This window comes from Leopardus geoffroyi, chromosome B2 (genome assembly GCF_018350155.1).
Source record: "Leopardus geoffroyi isolate Oge1 chromosome B2, O.geoffroyi_Oge1_pat1.0, whole genome shotgun sequence".
Taxonomy (NCBI): Eukaryota; Metazoa; Chordata; class Mammalia; order Carnivora; family Felidae; genus Leopardus; species Leopardus geoffroyi.
The window spans coordinates 106,258,932-106,285,916 of record NC_059332.1 but is presented as its reverse complement, the minus strand read 5'-3'; the positions used below and the strand labels follow the sequence as shown (position 1 = coordinate 106,285,916).

Sequence of the window (26,985 nt, the reverse complement as noted above, 5' to 3'; positions counted from 1 at the left end):
CCAAGAGTCTAAGATTTTGGCCTGGAATCCAGGTCTCCTGGATTCTAATTATTCAGTTCAGTAACTATTTCTAACATTGATAAACCAATGATGCTAAACCCACTTTACTAATACACCCATTAAATTTTGAATTCCCCTCCCTAAAAGTTGAACTCTATTAAATATATAAAACTGGCCTTTTTACAAATAAGCAGTATCTTTGGAAAAAACTAGAACTAGAGCTCTTTTTTAAAAGACTCTTAAGGAGGTTTCACAGGGCTGACAGTTATTTGAATTAAGAAAAAATAAGTTTGGGGTGCCTGGGTGGCTCAGTCAGTTAAGTGTCCAACTTCAGCTCAGGTCATGATCTCACATTTGTGAGTTTGAGCCCCGTGTCGGGCTCTGTGCTGACAGCTCAGAGCCTGGATCTTGCTTAGGATTCTGTGTCTCCCTCTCTCTCTGCCCCTCCCCTGCTCATGCGCGCGCTCTCTCTCTCTCTCTCTCTCTCTCAAAAACAAATAAACATTAAAAAAAGTTTTATTAAAAGAAAAAAGAAAACATAAGATTTTGCAATAATGATTTCAAGAATTTTATATTTTGTTGCTCTACAACTATACCTCATGTATTCTCAATTTCCTAAGTGTAAACTGTATGTGTGTGTGTGTGTGTGTGTGTGTGTGTGTACATAATATATATGAGAACTATCTTTTAAAACACGCACATGCACACACACAAACATCTACAATTTCCATAAAAAAATAAATAAAATATTATGCCAGAAAAATTGGACCTCAGAAAGACTACAATGTTTTTAGTATTTCTTGACAAACATTAGCTACACACTTTTGGGGCCAAATGTAAACTTCTCATATTCTAAGAAATATCTATTTTGAATTCTAGTATTAAAAACTACTTAAGACACTCAACATTTAGACAATAAGGTAACCATTCATCCTAAACTGAATATTCCCTAACCTCATCACCATAACACTTCCAGTTTTTAGTGTTTCCTAGTCTTTGTTCCCACCCATGTATAATACTGGCCTATATGATTATGCAATTTTATATCCTGCTTTTTTCATTTATATAACATGTATTCTTCCTTGGTGCTAATCTCATGATTATTATAACAATTGCATTATTTAACAGAAAAGCCTTTGCTGATTTGTTCCAGCTCTCAAAATATAAAAATCAATACTTCCAGGACTAAGATTACTACTAGAGCTATTGCATATTCTCTCAGCATTTAGGTTTTCATCATATTCAAGGAAAATAAAATATATTGCCGATATAATTGGCGAACAAAGAAATTAAGTGGAATGAAGGGCATCATATGAGGCCAGGCAAAGGGGTAATACAAAGGGGTCTGTGGGCCTTGGTAATGAGCTGAGAAAACATTCCAAGTACAACAGGAAGCCGTTGGAAGGTTTTACTCAGAGCTTAAATGACGTTATCAAGAAAGATCACTTTGCTGGTGAGTAAAGAATGGATTATACAGGGGCCAGAATATAAACGAAGACCAATCAGGTGGCTACAGCAATAATCCAGGTGAAAGATAATGATAACTCAAACTGAGGTGGCTACAACGAAAAACCAAAACAAGTATCCAATTTGGAACATATTCTAGAAGTAGGGCCAGGGAGGCCTGTTGGTAGATTATAGGTGGAATGTAATGTAAGAGACTCACAGAAGACATCTACGTTTTTGGCTTGAGCACTTACTAGTATGTTTTAAGATGGGAAAAACTGTGAGAGAGGTCTGAGGGGAGTGAAATTCGAGACATGGTTTGGACATGTTAAGTACCTGAGATGCCTAATAAAAGTAAACCTGTTAGGCAGTGAATTAGATATAGGAATCTGGAATTATGGGAGAGATAAGGACTGGAGATACAAATCTGGGTATGAGCATTTAAAGGACTTTTAAAATGATAAGGTTAGAGAAATCATCTGGGACAGGGGTCAGCAAACTACTGCTATGGGAACACAGCCACACCCATTCTTTTATGGCTGCTTTTTGGCCTCATTGGCAGAGTTGAGTAGTTTTCACAGGAACCCATAACCCACTAACCTAAAATATTTACTAGCTGGCCCTTTAAGAAAAAGTTGTTGACCCTTGACCTAGGAGATGGCAAGAACAACAGAAGGACAAAGGCATATATGCAGCACAATACTCTAGGACACCCCAACATTTAGAAGTGAAAAAAATGAGAAGCCAGAGGCTCAGAAGGAACACATAGCAAGACAGGAAGAAATCCAAGCATACGTACGTTTCAAAGAGAGTCGAATTAAGCATGCTCTATCCACCCATTCGATTATATGCTATATTCAGGTACCTTACTGGAGTCCTTTGAAATCTTTACTATACCAATCGAAATGACATTTTAGAATTATAGGTTTCAATATAGTCTACTCTTTCACTCAACTCATGCACACGTTAACTGGCTAATACACCCATGACATACATACTTTTTTCAAATTCAGGAAACCAAGTAAGGAGTTTAATTAGACAAATATTCAGTCAGCAAATCTTATCTCTATTCCTTAAATCCTGCTTCTTCTAAAATTTATGTGAAATGAATAATCAATCCCATAAAATGAGACTTTTAAAGCACATATTTAACATATTTTCTTTTAAATATGAAATTACAGGGCATTAGGTGGCTCAGTCAGTTGAGCATCCGACTTCAGCTCGGGTCATGATCTTGTGGTTCGTGAGTTCGAGCCCCATATCAGACTTTGTGCTGACAGCTGAGAGCCTGGAGCCTGCTCCAGATTCTGTGTCTCCTTCTCTCTCTGCCTCTCCCCTCCCCCCAAAATACACAAACATTAAAAAAAATTAACTGAAATTAGAATTTTTATCATGGTTATTCCCTCCTTTCTACAGAAACAGACTTTAAGATATAACTAACATCAAGTATTTATAAGGATACAGGAAGGGAAGACAGAAAAGTGAGATAAACACTAAAACAATCTCTCCTAGTTATAAAGCATTTCATCAGCTATGGAATTAATGTAATACTTCTTTAAAAATAAATGCCTGTCTTTCAAAATGGCCTACCTTTTTTCCTTTTAAACTAGACACTTAAGTAAGTTACCTAGTGGCTACCTTCATTTAATTTCTCTAACAATCCATTTACAAAACTATCAGAGGCAATATTCAGAGAAGAAAATATAATACTTATGGAGCAATTATTTAAAATTAAAAAAAAAAACTACCATTAAAATGTTATATGACTAAAGCAGTCCTAAAAAAAACAAATCTTATACACCATTAAACAGTTTTATTTCAAGAGAGAGCCCCAGGATTAGGAACCAGCGTGTTGTAGCAGGGAAGGTATGTGTGTGATGGCGGCACAGCATAATAGAACGAGTGTTGTGTTTCAAGTCCCAGCTCTTCAGCAGGATAGGTGTGTAAAATTAACAAGCCACGTGGCCTCTCTCAGCCCCTGGGTACACATTTTAAAAATGAGAGTATCTTCACAGACTCTGCTCACCTGACAAAGAAACAGTTCAGTACAGAGCAGGAGTACCATGATATTACGTTTAGTTGATTAAAAAAGTGTCCTATGGGGCGCCTGGGTGGCTCAGTTGGTTGGGCGTCCGACTTTGGCTCAGGTCATGATCTCGCAGTTTGTGGGTTCAAGCCCCACGTCGGGCTCTGTGCTGACAGCTCGGAGACTGGAGCCTGCTTCTGATTCTATTTCCCTCTCTTTCTGCCCCTCCCCTATTTGTGCTCTGTCTCTTTCTCTCTCTCTCAAAAAATGAAAAAATTTTTTAAAAATTTAAAAAAAATAATAAAAAAAGCGTCCTATCAGTCACAGGATGAACGTTTATATTAGTGGTAGGAAGAAAATTCTATTTGCCTTCATATTATGTTACAAATCATTTCTATCACCTGTAGATAAGTACCACTTTACCGAGGCTTTCAGATGACCTAACATAATTAGGAACAGTACTAAAAGTGACTATTGTAGTCCTATTCTCTTAGGAGTGTCAGTATAGCAAAATGGTTAAGTATAAAAGCTTTGGAATAAGATTTAGTTCAAATTCTAGACCTGTTCCTTACCAGATATAGGTTCTTAGCTTTCTCAGTCTCAGTTTCTTGATTTGTAAAACTGCTAAGGGTTTAACGGGCTTCTTTGCACAGAAAGAATTCAACAAAGACTAATTATTCCTATTAAGTAAAGGTTTATTTTCATAAATAGATCCAGTACTATGGTTCACCAGAAGGGTACTCAAGAGAAGGTCATTTCAAAAGTTGCCAAAAGCAGAATAAAGCTTTTCAAAGTCAGCAAAACTGGGGATGGAATAATAAGTCAAGAGGTTACCTAGGAAGTAACAGAACGGACGTTATAAGAATTGATGACAGCCTTTTGGGGCGCCTGGGTGGCGCAGTCGGTTAAGTGTCCGACTTCAGCCAGGTCACGATCTCGCGGTCCGTGGGTTCGAGCCCCGCGTCAGGCTCTGGGCTGATGGCTCAGAGCCTGGAGCTTGTTTCCGATTCTGTGTCTCCCTCTCTCTCTGCCCCTCCCCCGTTCATGCTCTGTCTCTCTCTGTCCCAAAAATAAATAAAAAAACGTTGAAAAAAAATTAAAAAAAAAAAAAAAAAAGAATTGATGACAGCCTTTTGACAGGTAGCTAACTCTCTGGCACAAAATGAAGACGACGTTCCAGGATGCTAGGATATATATGAAATTATGTACAAGATGTGAACTACACAAAGGTGAAGATTAGGAACAGATGTTGCCTTCCATGAGTTTCCACATGAGGGAAGACAAGTAGCCTAGTTTGTACTGCTCATTGTGTCAACATGTAATCACAGTACAAGTGGATTTTCAACCCTCCTTCCAACTCTGTATTTCAACATAAGGAGAACAAGAAGTATTTAGTAAGACCATGCTTCCCAACAGCATCTCCGTCAGTGTGCCAAATATGTAACTAGGGGAAACTATGTTCATTTCCTTCCATTATTCTAAGGTTCCTGGGTACTTGTGCTCAGAAACAAATTACACGGAGAACACCAAGCTACCTACACGCTGTAGGAGAAGCAAAGATGACAAGGATGGACAGTATCTGTGGAGCCTAAATCTAGTAAGAAAATTGAGGCACATATACATGATTACTATTTTAGAAAATCTAAATACCTTTCAAGATGCAAAGTTCTGAGGAGATTCAAGAAAAGAGCAAGACTAGGAATGGAATAGTCAAGAGAGACTACATAAGAGGTGACAGGATAGACTTACAAGGATCAATGACAGCCTTCTGACAGGTAGATAGCCATTTGTCAGGAAAAGGAGAAGAGCCATTCCGGGGAGGGGAACATCAAGTAACCTAAATGTGGATGAGGCAAAAGGTATATAAAATGTGAGAAGTAGGTTAGGGAAGCCGTGAGTACACTGGACAGACATTTTTAATGCCAGTGTGAGAAATCTGTACCCAAAACCAATTTCAGAAGACACCTAGTACACATTTACAACTACGGAAGTAACACTAGAAAGAGCATCGTGAAAGATTTCTGTTTGCTTGTTGCTGGATCCTCACATGGAAGGCAATGCCTTATCCTAGATCACTCCAATTTATAACGAGCAATACTAAAACCCTACCCAGATTTCCTCATTCATGACAAGGAACATGAAGAATGAATACTTTGAGGCAAGGCAAGCAGCAGAGTATCCCTCAATTTGTGTTAGGGTCAAACTTCAAGGCACAAAGGCAGTATATAGGCAGTTGGGTAAAAAGAGATGCTCAGGTCCCACTCCCCTAATTCAGTCTGATCAGTAATTGTGTTGAATCTGTAGTTTTTACACGTATTCCCAAAAACTCATTCTCAGATGGTCCACAGGCCACATTTTGAAAAATACTGCCCTACAGCAAGGTCCCCAACATGGCACCAATATAACTGGGCCGAAGAACAGGCTTCATCATTGAAGATGAATAATACATACCCAGATAATGTGGAGCCCAGCATACTTCAAGTGAGATCCAGGCCAGCACAACGCCCCTAAGGTGGTAATACCAAAAGTCCCTGACCTCCAGGTTTTGTGCCATCCCAATTATGGTCATTTCTTCAATTATAATCATGTAGACACATTAGGCGAACCTCTTTACTAGAATTCTGGGCTTAAGAAATCCTGAGAAAACAACTCCAATTTCTAATATGTGAAAGAATTACTGGCAGAAATTATTACAATCAAGAAATATGGCAGGTAAATGAAAATAAAAAGTTCAGTTTGCTGGCAGTCAAACCAAAGTAAATATCAAGGGGTTTTTTAAGTCCAAGAATAAAATATAATCTAGATTCAATTATAATTAATTAGAATGAATACTTACGTAAACTCCAATTTTTAAGTGACAGGGTACAGGACAGGGAAAGATGTAAGAAGGTACAGTAGCTCGTCTCCGAGATCCCTGCCATCAATCCCCCTGCCTAACCCCCATCCTTCCCACACTTGTCTCCCTTGCACCTTTCTGGATAAGCTATTTTCTCAATGAGAGGTAAAGTCTATTTCACCATTTTCTTGATTTGGGCCAGACCTGTGATGTCTCAAACCAAGAGAGTACAGCAAAAGTAACACTGCATGGTTTCCTAAGCTAAGTCAAAGAAACCGTGTAAGCTTTGGCCTTTGGCTAGGTCTTTGAGAACTTTTTCTGGGAGAAGCCAGCTCTACCATCTGACTACCCTGAGGCCACTATTAATGAGGAAGCCTAAGCCTGTCAGGTAGAAAGACTGTGTGAAGACAGATGACCAACCTGCCCTCATCTATTCCAGCCATTACAAACCAGGTATCAGACTCATGCCAAGAAATGTTTACGTCCTGGCCACTATCTGACCACAACCTTATGAGTGACCAACCCCCAAAAAGAAATGACCAACTGAACTGAGTCATATAACATATAAGCTGTTGTTTTAAAACACTATGCCCCGGGGTAAATAACTGGAACAGTCACGGAAACCTTCACCCTACCGCATTTCTCAAGTTTTCTTTATAAGAACTTGCTTATATTTACTGCTCCCCACAGTCCTCAGCACCGTTGTTAAGGCTTGTCTGATAGGAATGCCACCCAAAGGGAATTCCCTAGTCACATACAGAGCAGGGAGGGAGAGAGAACACTGCTGTTCATGCTAATCCAAATTCTACCTACTTTGGCAAAGCCTAGCTCAAGTGTCACCTCCTTCCTTATCAGGGGCATATGGGGGTGACCCTGCTTTGCAGGGATTTTTCTTTCCTTAAATAAAGTCTCTGCCACTCCCTTAGCATCTATATATTGGCTTATATTAATTTTTAGTAGATATCCTTGAGATACTTTAACTTTCTTTTTCTTTTTTTTTTTTTTTTTTTTTTCAACGTTTATTTATTTTTGGGACAGAGAGAGACAGAGCATGAACGGGGGAGGGGCAGAGAGAGAGGGAGACACAGAATCGGAAACAGGCTCCAGGCTCTGAGCCCTCAGCCCAGAGCCCGACGCGGGGCTCGAACTCACGGAACGCGAGATCGTGACCTGGCTGAAGTCGGACGCTTAACCGACTGCGCCACCCAGGCGCCCCAGAGATACTTTAACTTTCTTAAGAAACACAAGTTCTTGTATCCCTTTGTATCTCAATGCTTTACACCATAAGGTACTCAATAGATGTGGCATTTGTGCATATGTCAATAGGACTTTTTTTAACTTATAAAGAAATGGGTTTAAATAAAAGTTTGTTTGGGAAAACTAAATAAAGCGTAAGTAGCTACACCTCCCCTGAAAAGGACAACTTTTCTCACATATCCACAGGTCGTTTCCTCACCTCTTTCAGGTCAATACTCAAAAGTCAACGAGGCTTTCCTTGCCCACCCTACTTAACGCTGCACCCCACCATTGCCTTTCAACATTCCCATTCCCTGTTTCATTGTTCCTCATTTCACTTATGATCTAATTTACCACTCTTGTACTCTTATATAATATTTGTCAGGCTTCCACTAAAGTGTAAGTTCCATGAGCACAGGGATTTTTGTCTGTTTTGTGCACTGGTGTACCCCATGCCCAAACGAATACCTGATAGGTAATAGACAGCCAACTGTCACTGTTGAATGAAAGAATGAACACCAAGAATGGGTACGTCAAAAGTCTCTTGTTTCAAACAATGAAATTATCCCCTTAAAAATAATTAAAACTGCTTTTACAGTTGGGCACAAAGCGCCCTATGTCAATTCCCTGGAAATAACCTTAAAACTCCTTCAGGTTTTCAGTCAATACCTGGTTAGCTTGACTTCTCCCTGTTCATCAACAATCACTTTTCTTTTAGCAAATATGGCACAAGATATTTCTGGACCATATCAGCAATTCAAGAACAGGAATTATCAGAAGAAGAAAGTGTTGCAATATTACAATCTGTAGGCACAGTCACCAAGTTAAACTATTTAGCTATATACATCTGCATTTCCTACTAGAACGTAAAGGTACTTGCTTTAAAAGAATCACCCGTATATAAGGGATTCACTTATAAGTTAATTCACCCTATTGTTTAATGGCTTTAACTGATTTCCATTTCTGCTTCACTTGTTTCTTTCCCCACACAGTGTTTCTGTTGCATTGGTTTAAGCAAAGACTGGGTTGCTTCCTAACAGTCCTGTATTTCTATTGGTCTGCTCAGTTCTTTGGCAAGTTCCATAAAATGTCAGCCCCTATTAAACTTTACCCTACAGGTTATATCATCAGTTGATAATGACAGACTACTGAGTCACTATATTCCTTGCTGACTGCACGGAAGGTGACAGGTCAGTCAAAGATTACTCTAATACCCTGCAAGAGTTCCTGTCTGACCTTGACGTACCCTTTTGGACAAAACCCTGCACTTACACCTGCCTATGTGACAAAGATTTAAAGGAAAAAAAAGAAAAAATCAAACCGTAGCATCTGTGGAGCATACCAGTAATTTACGTTACTGAACAGAGAAGAAAACATTAGTTTTCTTTCCTTCATACCCATACACCTAAATCATTGTTATCGTCACATCTTTATATCTAAGGAAAGGAAATGACACTACTTCCAGGATCTGACTGAAATCCAAACCTGCCATTTAGAGCCTTCCTCAACCTGACCTCCTAGTCATCATTTCAGTCCAAAGGAAAGCCCATTTCCTCTGCATGAACTTCTCAAATTCCTCCAATTCAGAATTTCTCTCCCCCATTCTCATCGTGGTTACTTACTCCCAACACTTCTTGCTATTCACCAACAAGTTACTTATGTACCTACTCCCCTAAACCTGAGAATCCATGTAGTTAAAAGTAAGATTACAAGGAATGTGTTTATTAGCACAGTGCTTAAGGTTTGTAGCCACCCATGGTTAAATGCATTCCCTCAATCAAACCTTAAAAAACGGCAATTACTGTATCAAGTACTGTGTTAGCCACTAAGGATCAAGAATTGCACACTATCCCAGACCTCTGAAGACACACGTTGACTATTTTCATTTTGCCTATCCAGTCTCTCACATACTTTTTGTAAGCCCAGTTCAAACGCTACCTGCCCCCAACCACTCAGCTTATGCGCCTTCACAGACTAGCAATGATTTAAGAGCAGTGCCTTGAATCTCTCTGAAGAAACAGTGTAGTAAAAAACACAAACAACAAAAAAGGTTGGGGCGGAGGGCAAATACGTGGAGAAGCGCAGATGTTGGTGTTTGTGTTCAATAAAGCTTATCTCCCTTCCACGAAAGCGCTAGCACCGTAATTTGCCCTGAAGGGCCGTGGGATGGGGCAACTGGAAGAGCAGGGAGCGCTGCGGTGCGCGGCGCGCCGCGGATACACCTGCCGGATGTGCGGTCCCCCCCGTCGGAGACGCCCGGGTCCCCCTACCCGCGCCGGACCTCACCTTGGTGGTCGTAGACGCTAATGTAGGAGATGCCCACAGCCATACACCACACCACGAGGCTCGCGATGTCCGTGAAGCTGGGCTCCTGCTCCTCCTCGGTGACCACCAAGCCCATGTGCACTGGCAGCTTCTCCAGGGAACGGCCGTCCGCGCGCCAGCGCAGCCGGGGGTGGGCGGCGGCCGGGCCCGGCCTCCCTCGCGGATGCCGGTGGTGACGACGGTTCCTGCCGACAGCCGGGGGCTTGCGGAGCGTGAAGCCGAGCGGCGCTAGGACCGCGGCAGAGGCGGCGCGGCAGCAGCGCCGCCAGATCCAGTTCCAGGTGCCGAACCGAACGCGGAGCCAGGAGGTGAGCGTGCGGTGCAGGCAGAGCAGAGCGTGCAGCACCCGCCACACCAACTCGTACAGCCCCGTCATACTCCCGTGGCGTCCAGGCGCCCTCTCCTCCCGCCCTCCCACACCCGCGGTGCGACGGCTTCTTATCCAGCCCTGCGGCCGGCGCGGGCCATCACTCCACGTTCCCCCGCCCCCCACGCCTGAACCCCTTTCCACTGCCAACACCTCACCTCGCCCCCGCCGCCATCTTCCTCCTGCCTCGGCAGCCCCGCCCCCACTAGTACATGGACAGTTCTGATTGGTCGATGCGGAACTCTGACGCGACTTCTGAGTTCGAGGATGTGGCCTAACCAGACGCCGCGAAGGAGAGGGCGCTCCTGGGAACTAAGCGGGATGGGGACCGAGGGCGCCCCCTAGTCGTGTGGAGAACGAGGAACAGACGCCGCCAACCCTTGCCCGCAGGACTCGACGGAAAGGCACTTGTCTTCAAGGTTGGAATGGGCCACCTCAGGCACTCCGCGTCCCTCGAGGCCTTGGGCGTCTTCTACTGCCTGTCTCCTCGCACGGCCCCGCCAGAAACGGTTTCTAAGGGATAAAAGTGGCCCAACTGGATTACATTACATTGCAAACGCCAGAAAGAACCTAGGAACAGAAGGTAGCCCTCAGCAAGTGCTGATGTTGGGGGTCAACGAGGGTCCTCGAAAGGAGGGGTGCGGAGACAGAAGCGTGCGCCTTACGGAGGTCCTGCTCCTGTTCTTTAGTCAAACCTTGTACCTGAGGCTAATTCTTCCCAAAATGTGAATGAGGATCTTTAGGAGTGCTCTTGAAACATAATTCTGCCTATGTCCTCCCCCTCTAAGTGGAATCTTTACTGGCTGTCCATTGCTTAATACAGAAAAGGGGGTTCCACGGCCTGGCAATCCAGTCAGTTTATTGTTTTGTTCGTTCAGCACGCGATCGCTGACTACCAGCATGAGCGACCTGAGTAACCACCTCTCTCTGGTGGAAATTGCCCATGCAGTGACATCATCCCCTTCACACAGGCTCATGTTCCAGCCCACCTGGACCACAAAGTATTCCTCCAGGCCAATTCTGTACCTGCAGGAGTTCTGTACCTTTTTTGCCCCCTTTGCTCTCTTGCCTTCTCCTTAATCCCTGTTTCCCAAGTAGGTGTTGCCCGAGCCCCAACCCATTTCCCGAGCATCATCGTACAGGCCACGTCCTCGGTGAAAATTCTCTTGATCTCCTAGCCTGAAGTCATTTCTTCCTTGTAAATCTCACCACTGTTTGCAAATGTCATGGCTCTACTTATTACACTTTCCATTTTCATATTCAGTTTACCCTTGAGGAATATAGTGGGTTAGGCTGCCAAAACTCCCCTCCCCTCAGTCAAAAATCCTCATATAACTTTTGACTCCCCCAAAACCTAACTATTAACAGCATACTGTTGACCAGAAGCCCTACCAGTAGTACAAACACTGGATTAACACATATTTTGTATGTTATATGTATCATATCCCTTATTCTCATAATAAAGCTAGAGAAAAAGAAAATGTTATTAAGAAAATCATAAAGAAGAGAAAATACAGGGGCGCCTGGGTGGCGCAGTCGGTTAAGCGTCCGACTTCAGCCAGGTCACGATCTCGCGGTCCGGGAGTTCGAGCCCCGCGTCAGGCTATGGGCTGATGGCTCAGAGCCTGGAGCCTGTTTCCCATCCTGTGTCTCCCTCTCTCTCTGCCCCTCCCCCGTTCATGCTCTGTCTCTCTCTCTGTCCCAAAAATAAATAAACGTTGAAAAAAAATTAAAAAAAAAAAAAAGAAGAGAAAATACATTTATCAAAAAAATGTATCAAAAAAAAAAATCCAGTAGGAGTGAACCTGCACAGTTAAACCTGGGTTGTTCAATGTGAATATATATATAAATATATATATAAAAAAAAAAATATATATATATATATATAATATTGCATGTTCCATATAGCATGTATAAAATAATTGCATTTTTGTAATGCCTACCTAGTCTTTGTTCTCTCAAGCCCTTTTTCCCACGGGAAACATCTGTTAACTTCTTGGCCACATACCTTAGTGTTTCAGTCATTGTCACTTTTTGGACTAGTCTCATTGTCCAAGACTCACTTCATTTTATTTATTTATTTTTAAGAGATGCTTGAGAGTTTTAATGTTCATTTATTTTTGAGAGAGAGAGAGAGAGAGAGAGAGAGAGAATCCAAAGCAGGCTCCAGGCTCTGAGCTGTCAGTACAGAGCCCGACACAGGGCTCAAACTCACAAGCCGTGAGATCATGACCTGAGATGAAGTGGGACACAACCGACTGAACCATCCAGGTTCCCATCACTTCACTTTATTTTGAAACTGGAGGGGCACCTGGTTGGCTCAGTCGGTTAAGCATCCGACTTCGGCTCAGGTCATGATCTCACGATTCGTGAATTCGAGCCTGTTCATGGGTTCAAGCCCCATATCGGACTCTGTGCTGACAGCTCAGAGCCTGTAGCCAGCTTCAGATTCTATGTCTTCCTCTCTCTCTGCCCCTCCCCTGCTCATGCTCTCTCTCTCTCTCTGTCTCTCAAAAATAAACGTTAAAAAAAGAAACTGGAATCTCATGTCCATGTCAAAGTTTTTCTCCCTTTGGCAGTTCAGCCAGAGGAAGTGAGGGCTAAGCACCAGGCACGCCCTTCACTCCCTTCTACATCTCTCTGGACCCTCTGTCTGGTGATGGACAAAGAGGAGGGAGAGAGGAAAGGCAGTGACCAGGAAACCCTGCAGTCTTCTTCGTCACTAGCCATTGCCGTTTATGTGACTACAGGATGCTCTGCTAAGGAAGCTCTTCAGGCACCAGCATCCTTCTGAAATTTTGCTGTGTATTCCAAAGGGCAGCCCCCTACACACACACACACACACACACACACACACACACACACACACACGGCTACATTTCTCTGTTCTACTCACCTCTATGCCCCAATGTTTGCCACTTCTGGCAAGACTAGAGGCATCAGTCTCATCTCTCCATGGTCAGCTCTCAGGTCTGCAGGCACATGCAGGCTGCAACTTTTGTACTTCCTTGTATTGCAAACTTAAGCAAAGGGGTTCTAGCTCCATTTCTGTCTGACAGTATCCCACCACCACCCCCCCCTCCAACATGCAGACCCTGCCTCCTGTCCTCAATTGTTTCTTTTTTTCCTCCAAGAGTAACCGTAGGTAGGGTAACAGGTCTCTTGACTTCAAAATGTTCAGCCTCCTGAAAGGAGATAGGCAAGGGCTCCCCCCTTTTCTTCTTTGCCATCTTTCAGTAGACTGAGAATGGAAGTGTCAAATTCCAGCTACTTCTCTGCCCTTAGAAGGAGCTGGATTTGGGGGCACCTGGGTGGCTCGGTTGGTTGAGCGTCCGACTCTTGGTTTCGGCTCAGGTCGTGATCTCATTTTTGTGAGTGCGAGCTCTGCGTCTCTCTGCACTGCGGTGCAGCGTCTGCTTGGGATTCTCTCTCTCCCTCATTCTCTGCCCTTCCCCTGCACGCACTGTCTCAGCCTCTCTTAAAATAAATAAACTGAGGGGCGCCTGGGTGGCGCAGTCGGTTAAGCGCCCGACTTCAGCCAGGTCACGATCTCGCGGTCCGTGAGTTCGAGCCCCGCGTCGGGCTCTGGGCTGATGGCTCAGAGCCTGGAGCCTGTTTCCGATTCTGTGTCTCCCTCTCTCTCTGCCCCTCCCCCATTCATGCTCTGTCTCTCTCTGTCCCAAAAATAAATAAATGTTGAAAAAAAAAATTAAAAAAAAAATAAAAAAAATAAATAAATAAACTGAAAAAAATTAAATAAAAAAGTAGGAGGTAGATTTGATGCCTGTTGTTTTCTGCCACAATTCTGGAACAATAGGAAAACATATTATCTTATTATGTATATCCATTCAATCCAAAGCTTAAGGACTTGTCTCTTTTCTAAAGAATTTCTAATTTTGTCACTTACGAAAAAAAGAAAAAAAGCCATGAATGTGGCACTTTTAGGAATGTTAAGTGTTCGTATAAATAAGGTATAATATAAATTTTGAACTTCTTAAGCATAATTCCCACCACCCAAGTTCTACCAGGGACAGATACATGCAGAAAGAATTCTAAAGCCTCAGAAATATGGTAAGTCTCAAACATTATGGGGACAAGCATGCTGTGATTCCAAGTGTATGACATTTTGATATGTCACCTCGACATCCTCGTTATATCTCAGTCAGGTTCTGATGCTTGCTCTCTCTCTTCAAACTGCTTTTTGGGTTTTTGTTTTTGTTTTTGTTTGCCATTTAGAATGCCTTGTAATTTTTATTTGGTGATTGGACATGATGTACTGGGTGGAAGGAACAGTCCTTTAGTAATGTGGTGTCAAGGTGCAGAGGGTGGGAAGCGTTCTGCAATCCTATGATCAGGTCTCAGTCTTTTAGTGAACCTTGTACCTCTGGTTTGTGAACTCACAAGTATTTTTCAGTTCCCTAATCCACCCCCCGTCTTATGTGGGCCAGGATGACTAGACAGGGCTGGCGTTGGGTATTTCCCTTCCCCCTGGATTGGATAAAACCCCAATAATTTAGACTGTGGTAAAAGAGTTTCTCTTGAGAGTACCCCCTGTTAAGAAGAACAGAATGCTCTGGCATCTTTCAAAATGGCTCTTTTTCTCCTCCTGCTGTCAGAAGCATGAAGAGATTTTTTTCCCCCTAATATTCACTGGAGAACCTGGTTGAGTTCCTGAAGGTGAAGCTTACCTAAGTGTGGGGGACCTCCTGTGTCTGCCAGCCCCTCCAGAGCTTTTAATTCTCAGACTTGTCCACTCTGAGCCTCTAGCAATTACCCATCACAGGTCAGATTTTTCTGCCACAGCACAGGTTCCTGCAGAGGCCTCTGCTCAGGGCTTTCTGCTCCTGTGATTCTCTGCATTCACCTGGCTCTCTAGTTGGGATCTCACTTTCTCTTATGGATCAAAAAAGAGTTGTTGATCTTCAGTTCATTCAGCTTTTTTATTTGTGGTTGCAACAGATTGACAACTTCCAAGCTCCTTACATGGTGAATCATAAACTATAAGTCAACTATGAGTTTTTAAAAAGTTATTAGAACACGGCCACATTCATTTATGTATGAATTGTACAAATACGTACTCTTAGGTCATTTGCCTTACAAGTTGACCAACCTGGAGTGCCCGGGTGGCTCGGTGGGTTCAGCATCCGACTTTGGCTCAGGTCATGATCTTGTGGTTCATGGGTTCAAGCCCCACATTGGGCTCTGTGCTGATAGCTCAGAGCCTGGAGCTTGCTTCACGTTGTGTGTCTCCTTCTCTCTCTGCCCCTCCCCTGCTTGCTCTCTCACTCTCTCTTGAAAATAAATAAATATTAAAAAATAAAATGGGCACAGTGAACAGATCACCAACAGAAGAGGAAATGCAAAGGCTAACAAACATATAAAAACATGCTCAACCTCACAAGTAGTCAGTAAAGTGAAAATCAAAACAATGAGGTACTGTTTTTTCATTCATCAGATGGGCAAAAAGTAAAGACTGAGGGTAAAAGCTGATGACCAAGCAGAAACAGGTATCTAAAAACATTGCTGATGAGTTGATACATTTGGAGGAGGTAATATTTGTAAAATGATCTGATAGAATTGATTATAATTAAAAATACACATAACCTTTAACACAGGAATCCCATTTTGAAATTTCATCACATTTCCAAGGGAAGAATTATCATGGATTACTTTTCATATAATACATGGACCTTTATTATCTGTCAGACAGTTTCATTTTCAGTGGCATTTGTGATTCTTTTTTTTTTTAATTTTTTTAAATGTTTGTTTATTTTTGAGAGAGAGAGAGACAGAGCACGAGTGGGAGAGGGACAGAGAGAGAGGGAGACACAGAATCCAAAGCAGGCTCCAGGCTCTGAGCTGTCAGCACAGAACCTGATGCGGGGCTTGAACCCACAAGCCGTGAGGTCATGACCTAAGCTGAAGTCAGACACTTAACCGACTAAGCCACCCAGGCGCCCTGGCATTTGTGATTCTTTTAAAAAAGTGGTTGATTTTGGGATGAGCACTGGGTGTTGTATGGAAACCAATTTGACAATAAATTTCATATAATAAAAAAAAATAAATAAATAAAAATAAAAATAAAAAAATAAAAAAGTGGTTGATAAATTAATCCTAAAGCAGAAATGAGTACTATAAGTCTGAATAACAATGATCCAACACTGGGTGGGGCAGCCTGTGGGGAGTTTGTGTTGTGGGGAGAGAGCAGGTGGGAAGGAATGACGATACACTAGGTATTTTATGAAACCAAGATAGACTGGGATGCAAATACTCGAGAGGCAATGGTCAGTGACAGTTTTAAAAGTTGAATAATGGCTATTAAATAAAATCCTCTGTATTGGGTTCCTAAAAACAGTGTTTTGTGACAGCCTATAGAGAATATTGGAACAGTATTCTACCTTAGAGGAAAAACATAAAGAAATCCATCATTCGAGCTCTTTCCTGTCAAAAACAGATACCATCTGGAATAAAGGTAATCCTTGAGCTCAGAGACAATGCTAGTAATGTTACAAAATCAAACTGTTAAGATAATCCATTATTATTACTGGAATGATACCAGGAAGTTCCACGAAGTTCATTCTTACAAAATTGCACTTTGGGGGCACTTTTACACATTCCCTGAGGTTTCAGACTAATAAGCTGGCAAGAATCCAAGTTTTAACATTCACTACACAATTATATGATGGAGAAACATTGAGTTTTTGGTTGATTTGCAAAGATAGTAGTTTTTCATTCGTGTGCATATTTGTTTAAGCAAATTCAGCTAAGAGCAAAATGTCTAATTAACTAAATGATGGGTGATATAACTGAACCGTGACCTCTGGCAAAGTAGAGCTTTAAAAACATACTGATTATTCTGTTTCTCAGGGCTGGTGAAATCTGTATAACCTGTATTTAGAAGGAATGAAAAAATTAAATAAAAGGGATGAAAGCATTAAACGTCAACCGACCCTCTTCCAACCTTCCCCACCCCCACCCCCGCATGGTTGTTTTACCAGAATTTTTGGCTACAGCCTCAATATCAGAGCATTATTTGATAAGGGGACATAGTGAACAACTATTAAAAAAAAAAGAACTTCTTTAGAGAAAGGAGAGTTTTCTGAGCATTGGCCTTAGAGACATCTTTGTCATCTAAAACCAGAACATCCATGAACCATGAAGTAAGGGAAGAGATTCAGAGGTGCAACAAAGCAGAAAATTTGAAACTTGTGAGCCCCTTTGCAAAGGCATTAACAGAAAGCCTACACATCACAAGAAGGCAAGTCCAAAGTTCTTGCTATTGCACATATTGTGTAACAAAGTTATAAAGTCTGTGAGGAAAAACTCTTCAAAGTTGGTAAATTCTGAGTATTTCTAAGTAGAAACTAAGTATGCTCCTGAATGAGAATATCAGCTCTGATAAAAGTAGTACATTTGCATGTGACCATGTGCATGTTCTAGAAAGGAGCTTCAGTGCCTTCTTTTCAGATCATTCATTTCAGCTATTTATTCATTTCCATTTTTCTCACTCCCTTTTCCAAGGGTGAGTAGAAGACTAGTCTTTCATCAAAGAACAATCAAGCCCTGCAGGGGGCAATTTAAAGGCTTCAACCAGGATTTGTATTACCAAGAGAACAGTCACAGTAGGAGAGTATTGACCAGGCAGTGGCTCAGTTCTGACTCTTGGAAGGTCTAAGCAGGCATGATTTGAAAAGGGAGAAGGAAAGCAGTGAGAGAAGAAAAATGCCTTCAGTATGGACACATGCTATCCACTGCATAACCTTTGGCGGTGGGGGGGGGGGGGGGGGGGAGGCATTTGCATATGCTGCTGTGTGATTGGCCTCTGAGGTATAGAACAATGTCTCCATTTGGAGAGACAAGAGGATTTGCAAATTATGGGGGCAATTAAGGAAATGTTTTTCTTCCATATAGGTTTAATTCAAATGAACGCTAGGAGCTATACTACAATCCCCATTTTACAGATGAGGAAACAGTGGCACTAAAAGGTAAAAGGAAAAACTAGTCTCTGGACATTAATCTCCCCTTTTCCTTATCTACCACAAAGTAATCCCTTTTTTCAGATATTAAATGTACCCTTGTGCCCAGGATGACTGCCCCTTCTCCAACTCCAATGACACCCAACCTACACCTGTCTTCCAGGATCGTGAAGCATTATCTCACAATCTATATTTCACTCTTCTTTCTAAGTTTCACCTGCCTTATATCTCAATCTTGCCCGCTAGCTGTCTTCTCAGATTAGCAGCTAAATATCTGATTTTTAAAAATCTCTACATAAGTATAAATGTGCGATAATTGGGCCTTAAAATTTCCTGATCCTTTTCTACTTTGTTCTCCCCACTCTTTCCTTTTTCTTATTTCTTTTTCTTTTTTCTGTAAAGATATCAATAAACTTAATCGAGAGCCCCAAACTGAGATAGATAGTATAGGTAAATAGGTAAGTAGATCGATAGATAAGAACTTACATATATATATATATATATATATATATATATATATATGTATACTGTTATGGACTAAATTGTGTCCCCCAAGATCCTTATGTTAAGCCCTAACCCCCAATATGATTGGATTTGGAGATAGGACTTTTATGGAGATTATTAATATTAAATGAGGTCTTAAGGGTGGGGCCCTAATCCAATAGGACCGGTATCCTTACAAGAAGAAGAGACAGGAAAGATCTCTCTTTTTCAATGTGTGTGCACACCGAAGTACACACAGAGGAAGGGCCATGTAAGGACACAGCAAGAAGACAGTGGTCTACAACGTAGGAAGAGAGGCCTCACTAGAAGTCAACCCTGATGACATCTTAATCTTGGGCTTTCTAAACCTCCAGAATTGTGAGAAAATGAATTTCTGTTGTTTAAGCCACCTAGCCATAGTATTTTGTTATGGCCACCAGAGCAAATAAATACACATACTTTATGGAACATTTTACTATTCTGGACATTGTGAGTAAAGCGTGTCCTAAGCGAATCTTACAGCTAATTCTGTAGTAGGAGTATTGAATGGAATTAAAAAAACAAAACAAAACAAAAACAAAACCAAAAAACCCAGGTGCAATCAAGTTCCAGTTCTCCCACTTTCTTTTTTCTAAGTTTATTTATTTATTTTGATGGAGAGAGTGGGGGAGGGGCAGAGAGAGAGGGAGAGAGAGAGAATCCCAAGCAGGCTCCCCTCTGTCAGTTCAGAGCCCAATGTGGGGCTCAATCCCAAGAACCATGAGATGATGACCTGAGCCGAAATCTCGGAAGCTTAACTGACTGAGCCACCCAGGCACCCCTAGTTCTGCCAGTTTCTATGTTTGTGAACCTGACAGTGACTTCACCCCTATGAGACTGGCTCTCATATCTGTAAAAGACTAAGATTCTTTCTCAAGGCCCTCATAGCTTGGAAATTCTGATTATTAATACCCACGCAATGGTAGTGGGTATATATTATTACATATCACAAATCACTGGTTTTTCTTAGAATTATAGGTCAGACAAATCACAAGAGTTGAAACCCACACCATAACAAGGAAAATCACGTAAGAGTTCCTTTATTTCTGTACTTCTGTGCTTTATGTTGTTGGGAAACATGTCACTATGCCAAGGAGTTCTAGAAGCCACAATAAAAATAGGGCTCTTTTCCAAGGAATGTCAATTTCATAAAGATTTTGGGAGAAGAAAATGTGGACATAAAGCAAGTAAGACAAATTCTGCACAAAATTTTAAAACATGACACTTTGGTGAAAGTTCAAGCTTCTGGTGGGCATATTACTCATCCACTCAATCTCTACTATTTCCTTTCTCTGCCTTTGGAAGCATTTTGATGGAAGTCTTTGTAAAATGCTGCAATAGGTAAATCTTACTAATTAGGAAAGGAGCCAATTTAGATGGGGTTTCAGATTTATATGCCTGTAGATTTTATTTACAAGTAGATTGATAGAAAAAGATTGCTAGTAGATTGATAGAAAAAATACTGATTGAAGGAGTGCCTGGGTGGCGCAGTCGGTTAAGCGTCCGACTTCAGCCAGGTCACGATCTCGCGGTCCGTGAGTTTGAGCCCCGCGTCGGGCTCTGGGCTGATGGCTCAGAGCCTGGAGCCTGTTTCCGATTTTGTGTCTCCCTCTCTCTCTGCCCCTCCCCCGTTCATGCTCTGTCTCTCTCTGTCCCAAAAATAAATAAACGTTGAAAAAAAAAATAAAAAAAAAATACTGATTGAAAAAAATTATTCTACAGTCACACCTCTATGACCAGACACGCAATTCTCAAAAGTATGCAGTTCATCAAAAGGAAGGCAGTGTGGGATTGTGGTCAACTCAGGGAGAATGGACTGTAACTCAAAACACAACTCTTTTCAGGGAGGCCATTATAGGGACATCTGTAATATTTAAGGTGCCAGTTTATCTTTCCCTTTTTTTGGTTTCCCTTTGGTCTTGATAAGACTGTCCCACAAGACCTACTGTCCCTTAGCAGGGATGAACATGTGACCCAAGTTAAGCCAATTAGCCTCTCCTTCTGAGGACATGACTCTTGAGAAGAGGGAAGCGAACACTGGTAATAGCAAGAGCTCTTCATTCTGCACAGAGAACCTCGAAGAAGCTGAGGGCCTCTCCATTACATCATTCTGTCTGGGGCCCTGGAGCAGTTCTGATCCCTGTTCTTCCCAGATTCTTCAGTTTTCCTTTGATTCTGTGGGCTATTCCCAATCTTTCTAATACTTTCTTGCTTGCTTAAGTTGGAGTATGTCTCTATTGCTTACAGTCAAAAGCCAGTAGTGTAGACCTGCAGGCATCAGCTTCATATACAAAAGTCATCATCTTATGTGAAAAAATGAGCTACTCTATTTGCAGGAAGTTAGTGAGATGGCAATTTATTTGGCATTATTATTTGTGTAGATTTCAGTATAAAACACTAATTACCTTTTAAGTGGAAGGAATCTTATATCTTCTTACCATTGTCCCTTTCTCCTTCCCTCCCCCCACCTCAATTTACTTCAACTCTGATTTCATTCTTAAAAAAAAAAAAAAAAATTTTTTAATGTTTATTTATTTTTGAGGCAGAGAGAGACAGAGCATGAACGGGGGAGGGTCAGAGAGAGAGGGAAACACAGAATCCAAAGCAGGCTCCAGGCTCTGAGCACAGGCTCTGAGCCTCAGCACAGAGCCCCACACGGGGCTCGAACTCACGGACTGTGAGATCATGACCTGAGCTAAGTCAGACGCTTAACTGACTGAGCCACCCAGGTGCCCCTCTGATTTCATTCTTTAAAAAAAAAAAAAAAAAACTTACAAAAAAGACTCTTGCGTATCTAAATTTATTGTATATTTCTGCTTAGGAGATTGAACGCTATAAAACTTCATCTGGAGCACAGAACATTTTTAAGGCAGTGAAACTACTCTGCTACTATTATGATGGACACATGTTGTCATACATTTGTCCAGGTCCCCAGAATGTATGCCTCCAAGAGTAAACCCTCACGTAAACTATGGACTTCAGTTGATGATGATGTGTCAATGTAGGTTCATCAATTGTAATAAATGTTCCACTTTGAAGGGGGATGTTGCAATGGGGGAGTCTATACATGTGTGGAGATAGGGGGTATATGGGAACTCTCTATACCTTGGTCTCAACTATGCTATGAACCTAAAATTGCTCTAAAATGAAGTCTATTAGAAAAAAATGTTTTTCTAAACTGTAGGTAAAGCTCATACTTAATCTATTTCATAATCATAATAATCATCATCCATGTTGATTCTGATGCTGGAGTGCTCTTCTGGTTTTGATTTCTTTTTGGTTTCTTTGTTTTTCTCGGTTAGATGTAGTTGATGCTCACATTGTCTCATGATCTTCTTGGAGGACATCCAGCTTTCCCCTTGTCGTTCAGCTGGTGCAGCACATTGTCCCCCCTTCACATCTGTGCCCTTGGCCTTCAGGATCTCCCTTGCTCTTATGAGACTACAGGTACAATTCCATGGATTTCCATCCAGATACAGGTGTCTGAGGCGAGGCAACCCCTCCAAGGCTTTGAGGTCTAAGGCAGAAATCTTGTTATTCCTAAGGTTTAGAACCTGAAGCTGCTTCAGATCCTTGAGGTCCCTCTCAGTAATATCCTGGATGGCATTGCCTTTGAGGTCCAGCCTGGCTAAGGTCCCTGGAAGCCTGCAAAAGTATGGAAACAGGATGTGAGAGGAAGCCATGATCACCATTCCATAACTACCTAGGCAACCCGGACTGAGCAACACCAGCCTTTTCTGTACCACCATGTCCTGTTTGAAGCTAGAAAACAAGACTTGTTTTGAAAAATTAAATCTTATGTATAGGTCTTTAACCCTTTCTCATAGGTCTTGTTTTCTAACCCTCTGAGTTTTCTGGTTCCTAGCCATAAAACTCTTTAATTTCTTTTGTTGTCAAATAGGATCACAGAAACAAATTGATAAGAAAAAAAGTTCCCAATTTTTTAGTTGGCAAAGGCCACGAATCCATAATTTATAAGAGAAAAAAAAGTACTGAATAAAAACATGAAAAAGTGTTGTTCTTCATGAATATAAAAGGCAATGAAAAAGTGATGCAATGTTTTATGTATGAAATTAGAACATGGCTTTGGTTAATTTTTTTTTAATGTGTATTTATTTTGAGAGAGAGGGTGGGCACCCACAGTGAGGAGCCCGATGTGGAGCTCAAACTCACGAACCATAAGATCATGACCTGAACCAAAATCAAAAGATCATCAAGACCCAGATGCTTAACCAACAGAGTCACCCAGGCACCCTGGTTTTAAATTTTTATATTTATTGCTGCTGAAGAGGTTGTAAGGTAAGAACTTAAACTCTATTGGTGGGAGTTTAAATTGGTACCATTTTGGAAACAATTTGGTACTATGTATCAAATTTAAATAATGTCATACCTTTCAACCTAGGAGATAACAGAAGCAAACAGATTTATTTGTAAACATGTTTGTCACATATTTAATTATACTTATAATGGCAAAAAAAGGATAGATGAATGTCTCCTAATATGTAAATTAAGAGATAATAAACTTATGTGACAATAAAAATCATATACTTAAATCATTTTTGAAGTACTAATTCTATGAGAAAGCTTTTCTAACTATGGCTTGAAAATCCAGAAGCTATAAAAGATCAATGAATCAATGACATTAAACCTAATTAAAAAAAAGAAATTGTGGGGGCGCCTGGGTGGCGCAGTCGGTTGGGCGTCCGACTTCAGCCAGGTCACGATCTCGCGGTCCGTGAGTTTGAGCCCCGCGTCAGGCTCTGGGCTGATGGCTCAGAGCCTGGAGCCTGTTTCCGATTCTGTGTCTCCCTCTCTCTCTGCCCCTCCCCCGTTCATGCCCTGTCTCTCTCTGTCCCAAAAAAAAAATAAATGTTGAAAAAAAAAAAAAGAAATTGTGTATAGCAAAAGACATATGCAAAGTCAGAAGATAAATTATAAACTGGGGGAAAATATCTGCACCTTAAAACCCAGACAAAGTGCGGCACCCGGTGGCTCAGTCGGTTAAGTGTCCAACTTCAGCTCAGGTCATGATCTCACAGCTCGTGAATTCAAATCCTGTATCGGTTTCTGTGCTGACAGCTCAGAGCCTGGAGCCTGCTTCAGATTCTGTGTCTCCCTCTCTCTCTACCTCTAGCCCATATGAGCTCTCTCTCTCTCTCAAAATAAATTAAAAGAAAAACCAAAACACAGAAAAGCAAAGCCCTGAAGTCTTCAACCATACTCAAAATAGAGAAATGAAAAATAAAACCACACAGAGATGCCATTTCTCACCTACCAGATTGGTAAAAATCTTAATCTCTAGCAACACATTCTGTGGGCAAAGCTGTGAAGGAACAGACATTCTCATACACAGAGACTAAAGTAGCATAGCCCCTATGGAGGAGAATTCAGCAAAGCCTAAAGAAATAACCTGTGTATTCACCCTTCAACCCAGAAATCTCACTTCTACATATATGGTTCACAAATATGAAACAGCATATATGTGTTTATTATGGTATTACTTCTAATACAAAATGATTGGAAACAACCCAGTACAACAGTAAAAAAAACTACTATGCAGCCTTAAAAAAGGAAGGGACTCATTCCTATGAATTACTACAAAATGATTTCCAGAAAGTATGGTTAAGGTGAAAAAGCAAGAAGTAGAATTGTATGTACAGTATGTGTAAGAGGGAAATAAAAATACATGTCCATATATTTGCTTATGTTTGGGGGAAAAAAGAATAAACCAGAAGTGAATAAAACTGGTTACTTATAGGAAGTGTTTGCATATGGTTTTAACTTTTGAGTCATGTTAATGTTTTACATGTTCACAAAACAAAAATGGTAAAGCAAAAACAAGCCCTAAAACTGAATACAAACAGAAATAAACATATCTAATTAATCAAATGTTTATGTTGGTGTATAACCAATAAAGGAAAGAAAAAGTACTCTGACTAAATATCCTTGGTGGATATATCTAAGCCTTAGACACTAGGGACAAAAGGATCTGCAAGGAAACTTCTCTTAGCATGCTTATTATTAACACCACCTAGTAATGAAATTTTGAAACTTTTTAAATGAATGCTCTAATACAAAACAAATAAGTAAATGTATTCATACCATTAGGAACCAAGATTTCATTGTAAAAGAAGATATGCAAATATAAGAAAAACCCTCTAATGTTAAATGTGAATTGGAGATTTTAATATGAATTCATAGCTTAAAAATACATATTTCCTAATTCTGGAAGGATCTAGAAATAAAGTTACACTCTAATGGCAATGCTATTCCAATAGCATAGCACACTGAACACCCAGATCTTAATTTCAGAATTCCAGTTTCCACTTAAAAGAAGCAAGGCTTCTTAGAGAAATGGCTTATTCTATGTCTGGAGCAAGGTAAGCTAGAACATCTGAACCAGAATGCAATGACATATTCAAAGATAAGCAATATCCATCAGCATGGCTGCTATCAAAAATCCAGAAAATAACAAGTGTTGATGAGGATATGGAGAAATTAGAACCTTTGTGCACTGTAGGAGGCAATGTAAAATGGTGTAGTCGCTATGGAAAACAGTATGGTACTTCCCCCAAAAATTAAAAATAGAATTACCCCATGATCCAGCAATTCCATTTCTGGGTACATACTCAAAAGAATTGAAAGCATGATTGGTCTCAAAGAGATATTTACATATTAAATAATCTTGTACATTATTTACATGTTATTCACCCATATTAAATTCACAATAGCTAAAATGTGGAAGCAATCCAAATGTACATTGACCATGAATTGATAGGCAAAATACAAGATATACATACAATGGAATAGTCAGCCTTACAAAGGAAGGAAATTCCGGGGCACCTGGGTGGCTCCGTAGGTTAAGTGCCCTGACTTGAGCTCAGTTCATGAATTCAAGCCCCGTGTCAGGCTCTGTGCTGACAGCTCAGAGCCAGGAGCCTGCTTTGGATTCTGTCGCCCTCTCTCTGTCCTTCCCCCGCTCACACTCTGTCTCTCTCTCTCAAAAATAAATAAACATTAAAAAACATTAAAAAAAACAAACTAAAAAATGAAAAAAAACCCAAAACAAAAAACAAACAAAACAAAACAAAACAAAAAACCAAAGGCAATTCTGATACATTCTACAACATGGATAAACCTTGAGGACATTATGCTAAGCGAAAAAAGCCTAGCACAAAAAAAGACAACTACTATAGTTCCACTTATATGAGATTTCTAGAGTAGTCAAATTCATAGAAACAGAAAGTATAATGGTGGTTGTCAGAGGCTGGGGGAGGGGGAAACAGGGAGTTGCTTAATGAGTGTGGAGTTTCAGTTTTGCAAAATGAAAAAGTTCTGGAGACCAATTACACAACAATAAGAAGGTATTTTACTGAACTGGACAGTTAAAAATGGTTAAGTAAATTGTATGTGTATTTGACCTCAATTTTTAAAAAAGAGAAATAATGGAGGAGCACCACCAGACACTTGATTTCGTCTCAGGTCATGATCTCACAGTTTGTGGGATCAAGCTCTGCATTGGGCTCTGCCCTGACAGTGCATAGCCTACTTGGGATTCTCTCTCTCCCTCTCTCTCTGCCCTTCCCCAGCTCTCAGGCACACATGTACTCACTCGCTCACCAGCTCTCTCTCTCAAAAATAAATAAACATTAAAAAAAATTTTTAAGAGAAATAATGGAATCGGGTCTCATGAACACAGGGACCACCTTGGAGGGGCACCCACTAGACAAATTTGGAGCAATTTCAGAATCAAAAGAGACTAGCAACTGGAAATGATCATAACACACTGAAAAAATTAAGATTCCTTAGGTCCATAGTGATACTCAGAAAAAGTAGAAAGGGTAAAGGGAGAGAAAAATACTCTATAATGTTCAATGGAAAAAATAGAAAAAAAACAAAATTAAATGATCTCAAATACATAAAAACAAATTATGTCTAGACATAGGCTCTTGTTGAGCAATTCTTGGATGATATTTCATTTTTCAACAGATGAAGTTTTCAGTCTTGAACAGGTACTGCTTTATAATCAGGAAAAAAAAAGTTTTTCACTGTGGATACCAATGTGAAAAATGTCATGCTAATGCTTATTGATAAAAAGTAAAAAAAAAAAAAAAAAAAAAAAGAAGCACAATTGTGAACCTGAAAATTTTTCTGCTACTCAACAGCTTCATATTCTCCTATTTCCAGATGCTATTTCCATAGAGTGTGAACCCCCTGAATGTGCACTCATGTCTTTTAGTATTCAGTGACA

The 26,985-nt window shown here is 40.9% G+C and overlaps 2 protein-coding genes across 5 annotated transcripts in view; both read right to left on the bottom strand.

The window, feature by feature from the left end:
- The window catches only part of NUS1 (NUS1 dehydrodolichyl diphosphate synthase subunit), a 33,613-nt gene extending 23,175 nt beyond the window's left edge, over positions 1-10,438 (bottom strand). Inside the window, exon 1 of the mRNA XM_045499403.1 lies at positions 9,831-10,438. Coding sequence (XP_045355359.1) covers positions 9,831-10,245 — 415 coding nt within the window. The 5' untranslated portion in view covers positions 10,246-10,438. The remainder of the gene's footprint in view (positions 1-9,830) is intronic.
- An 11,080-nt stretch (positions 10,439-21,518) lies between these two features.
- Positions 21,519-26,985, bottom strand: part of LOC123608927 (nephrocan-like) — a 31,374-nt gene continuing 25,907 nt past the window's right edge. For all 4 annotated transcript variants that reach the window (XM_045499396.1, XM_045499395.1, XM_045499398.1 and 1 more), the window contains one exon: positions 21,519-22,379. In XM_045499396.1, coding sequence (XP_045355352.1) covers positions 21,932-22,379 — 448 coding nt within the window. In that variant the 3' untranslated portion in view covers positions 21,519-21,931. The remainder of the gene's footprint in view (positions 22,380-26,985) is intronic.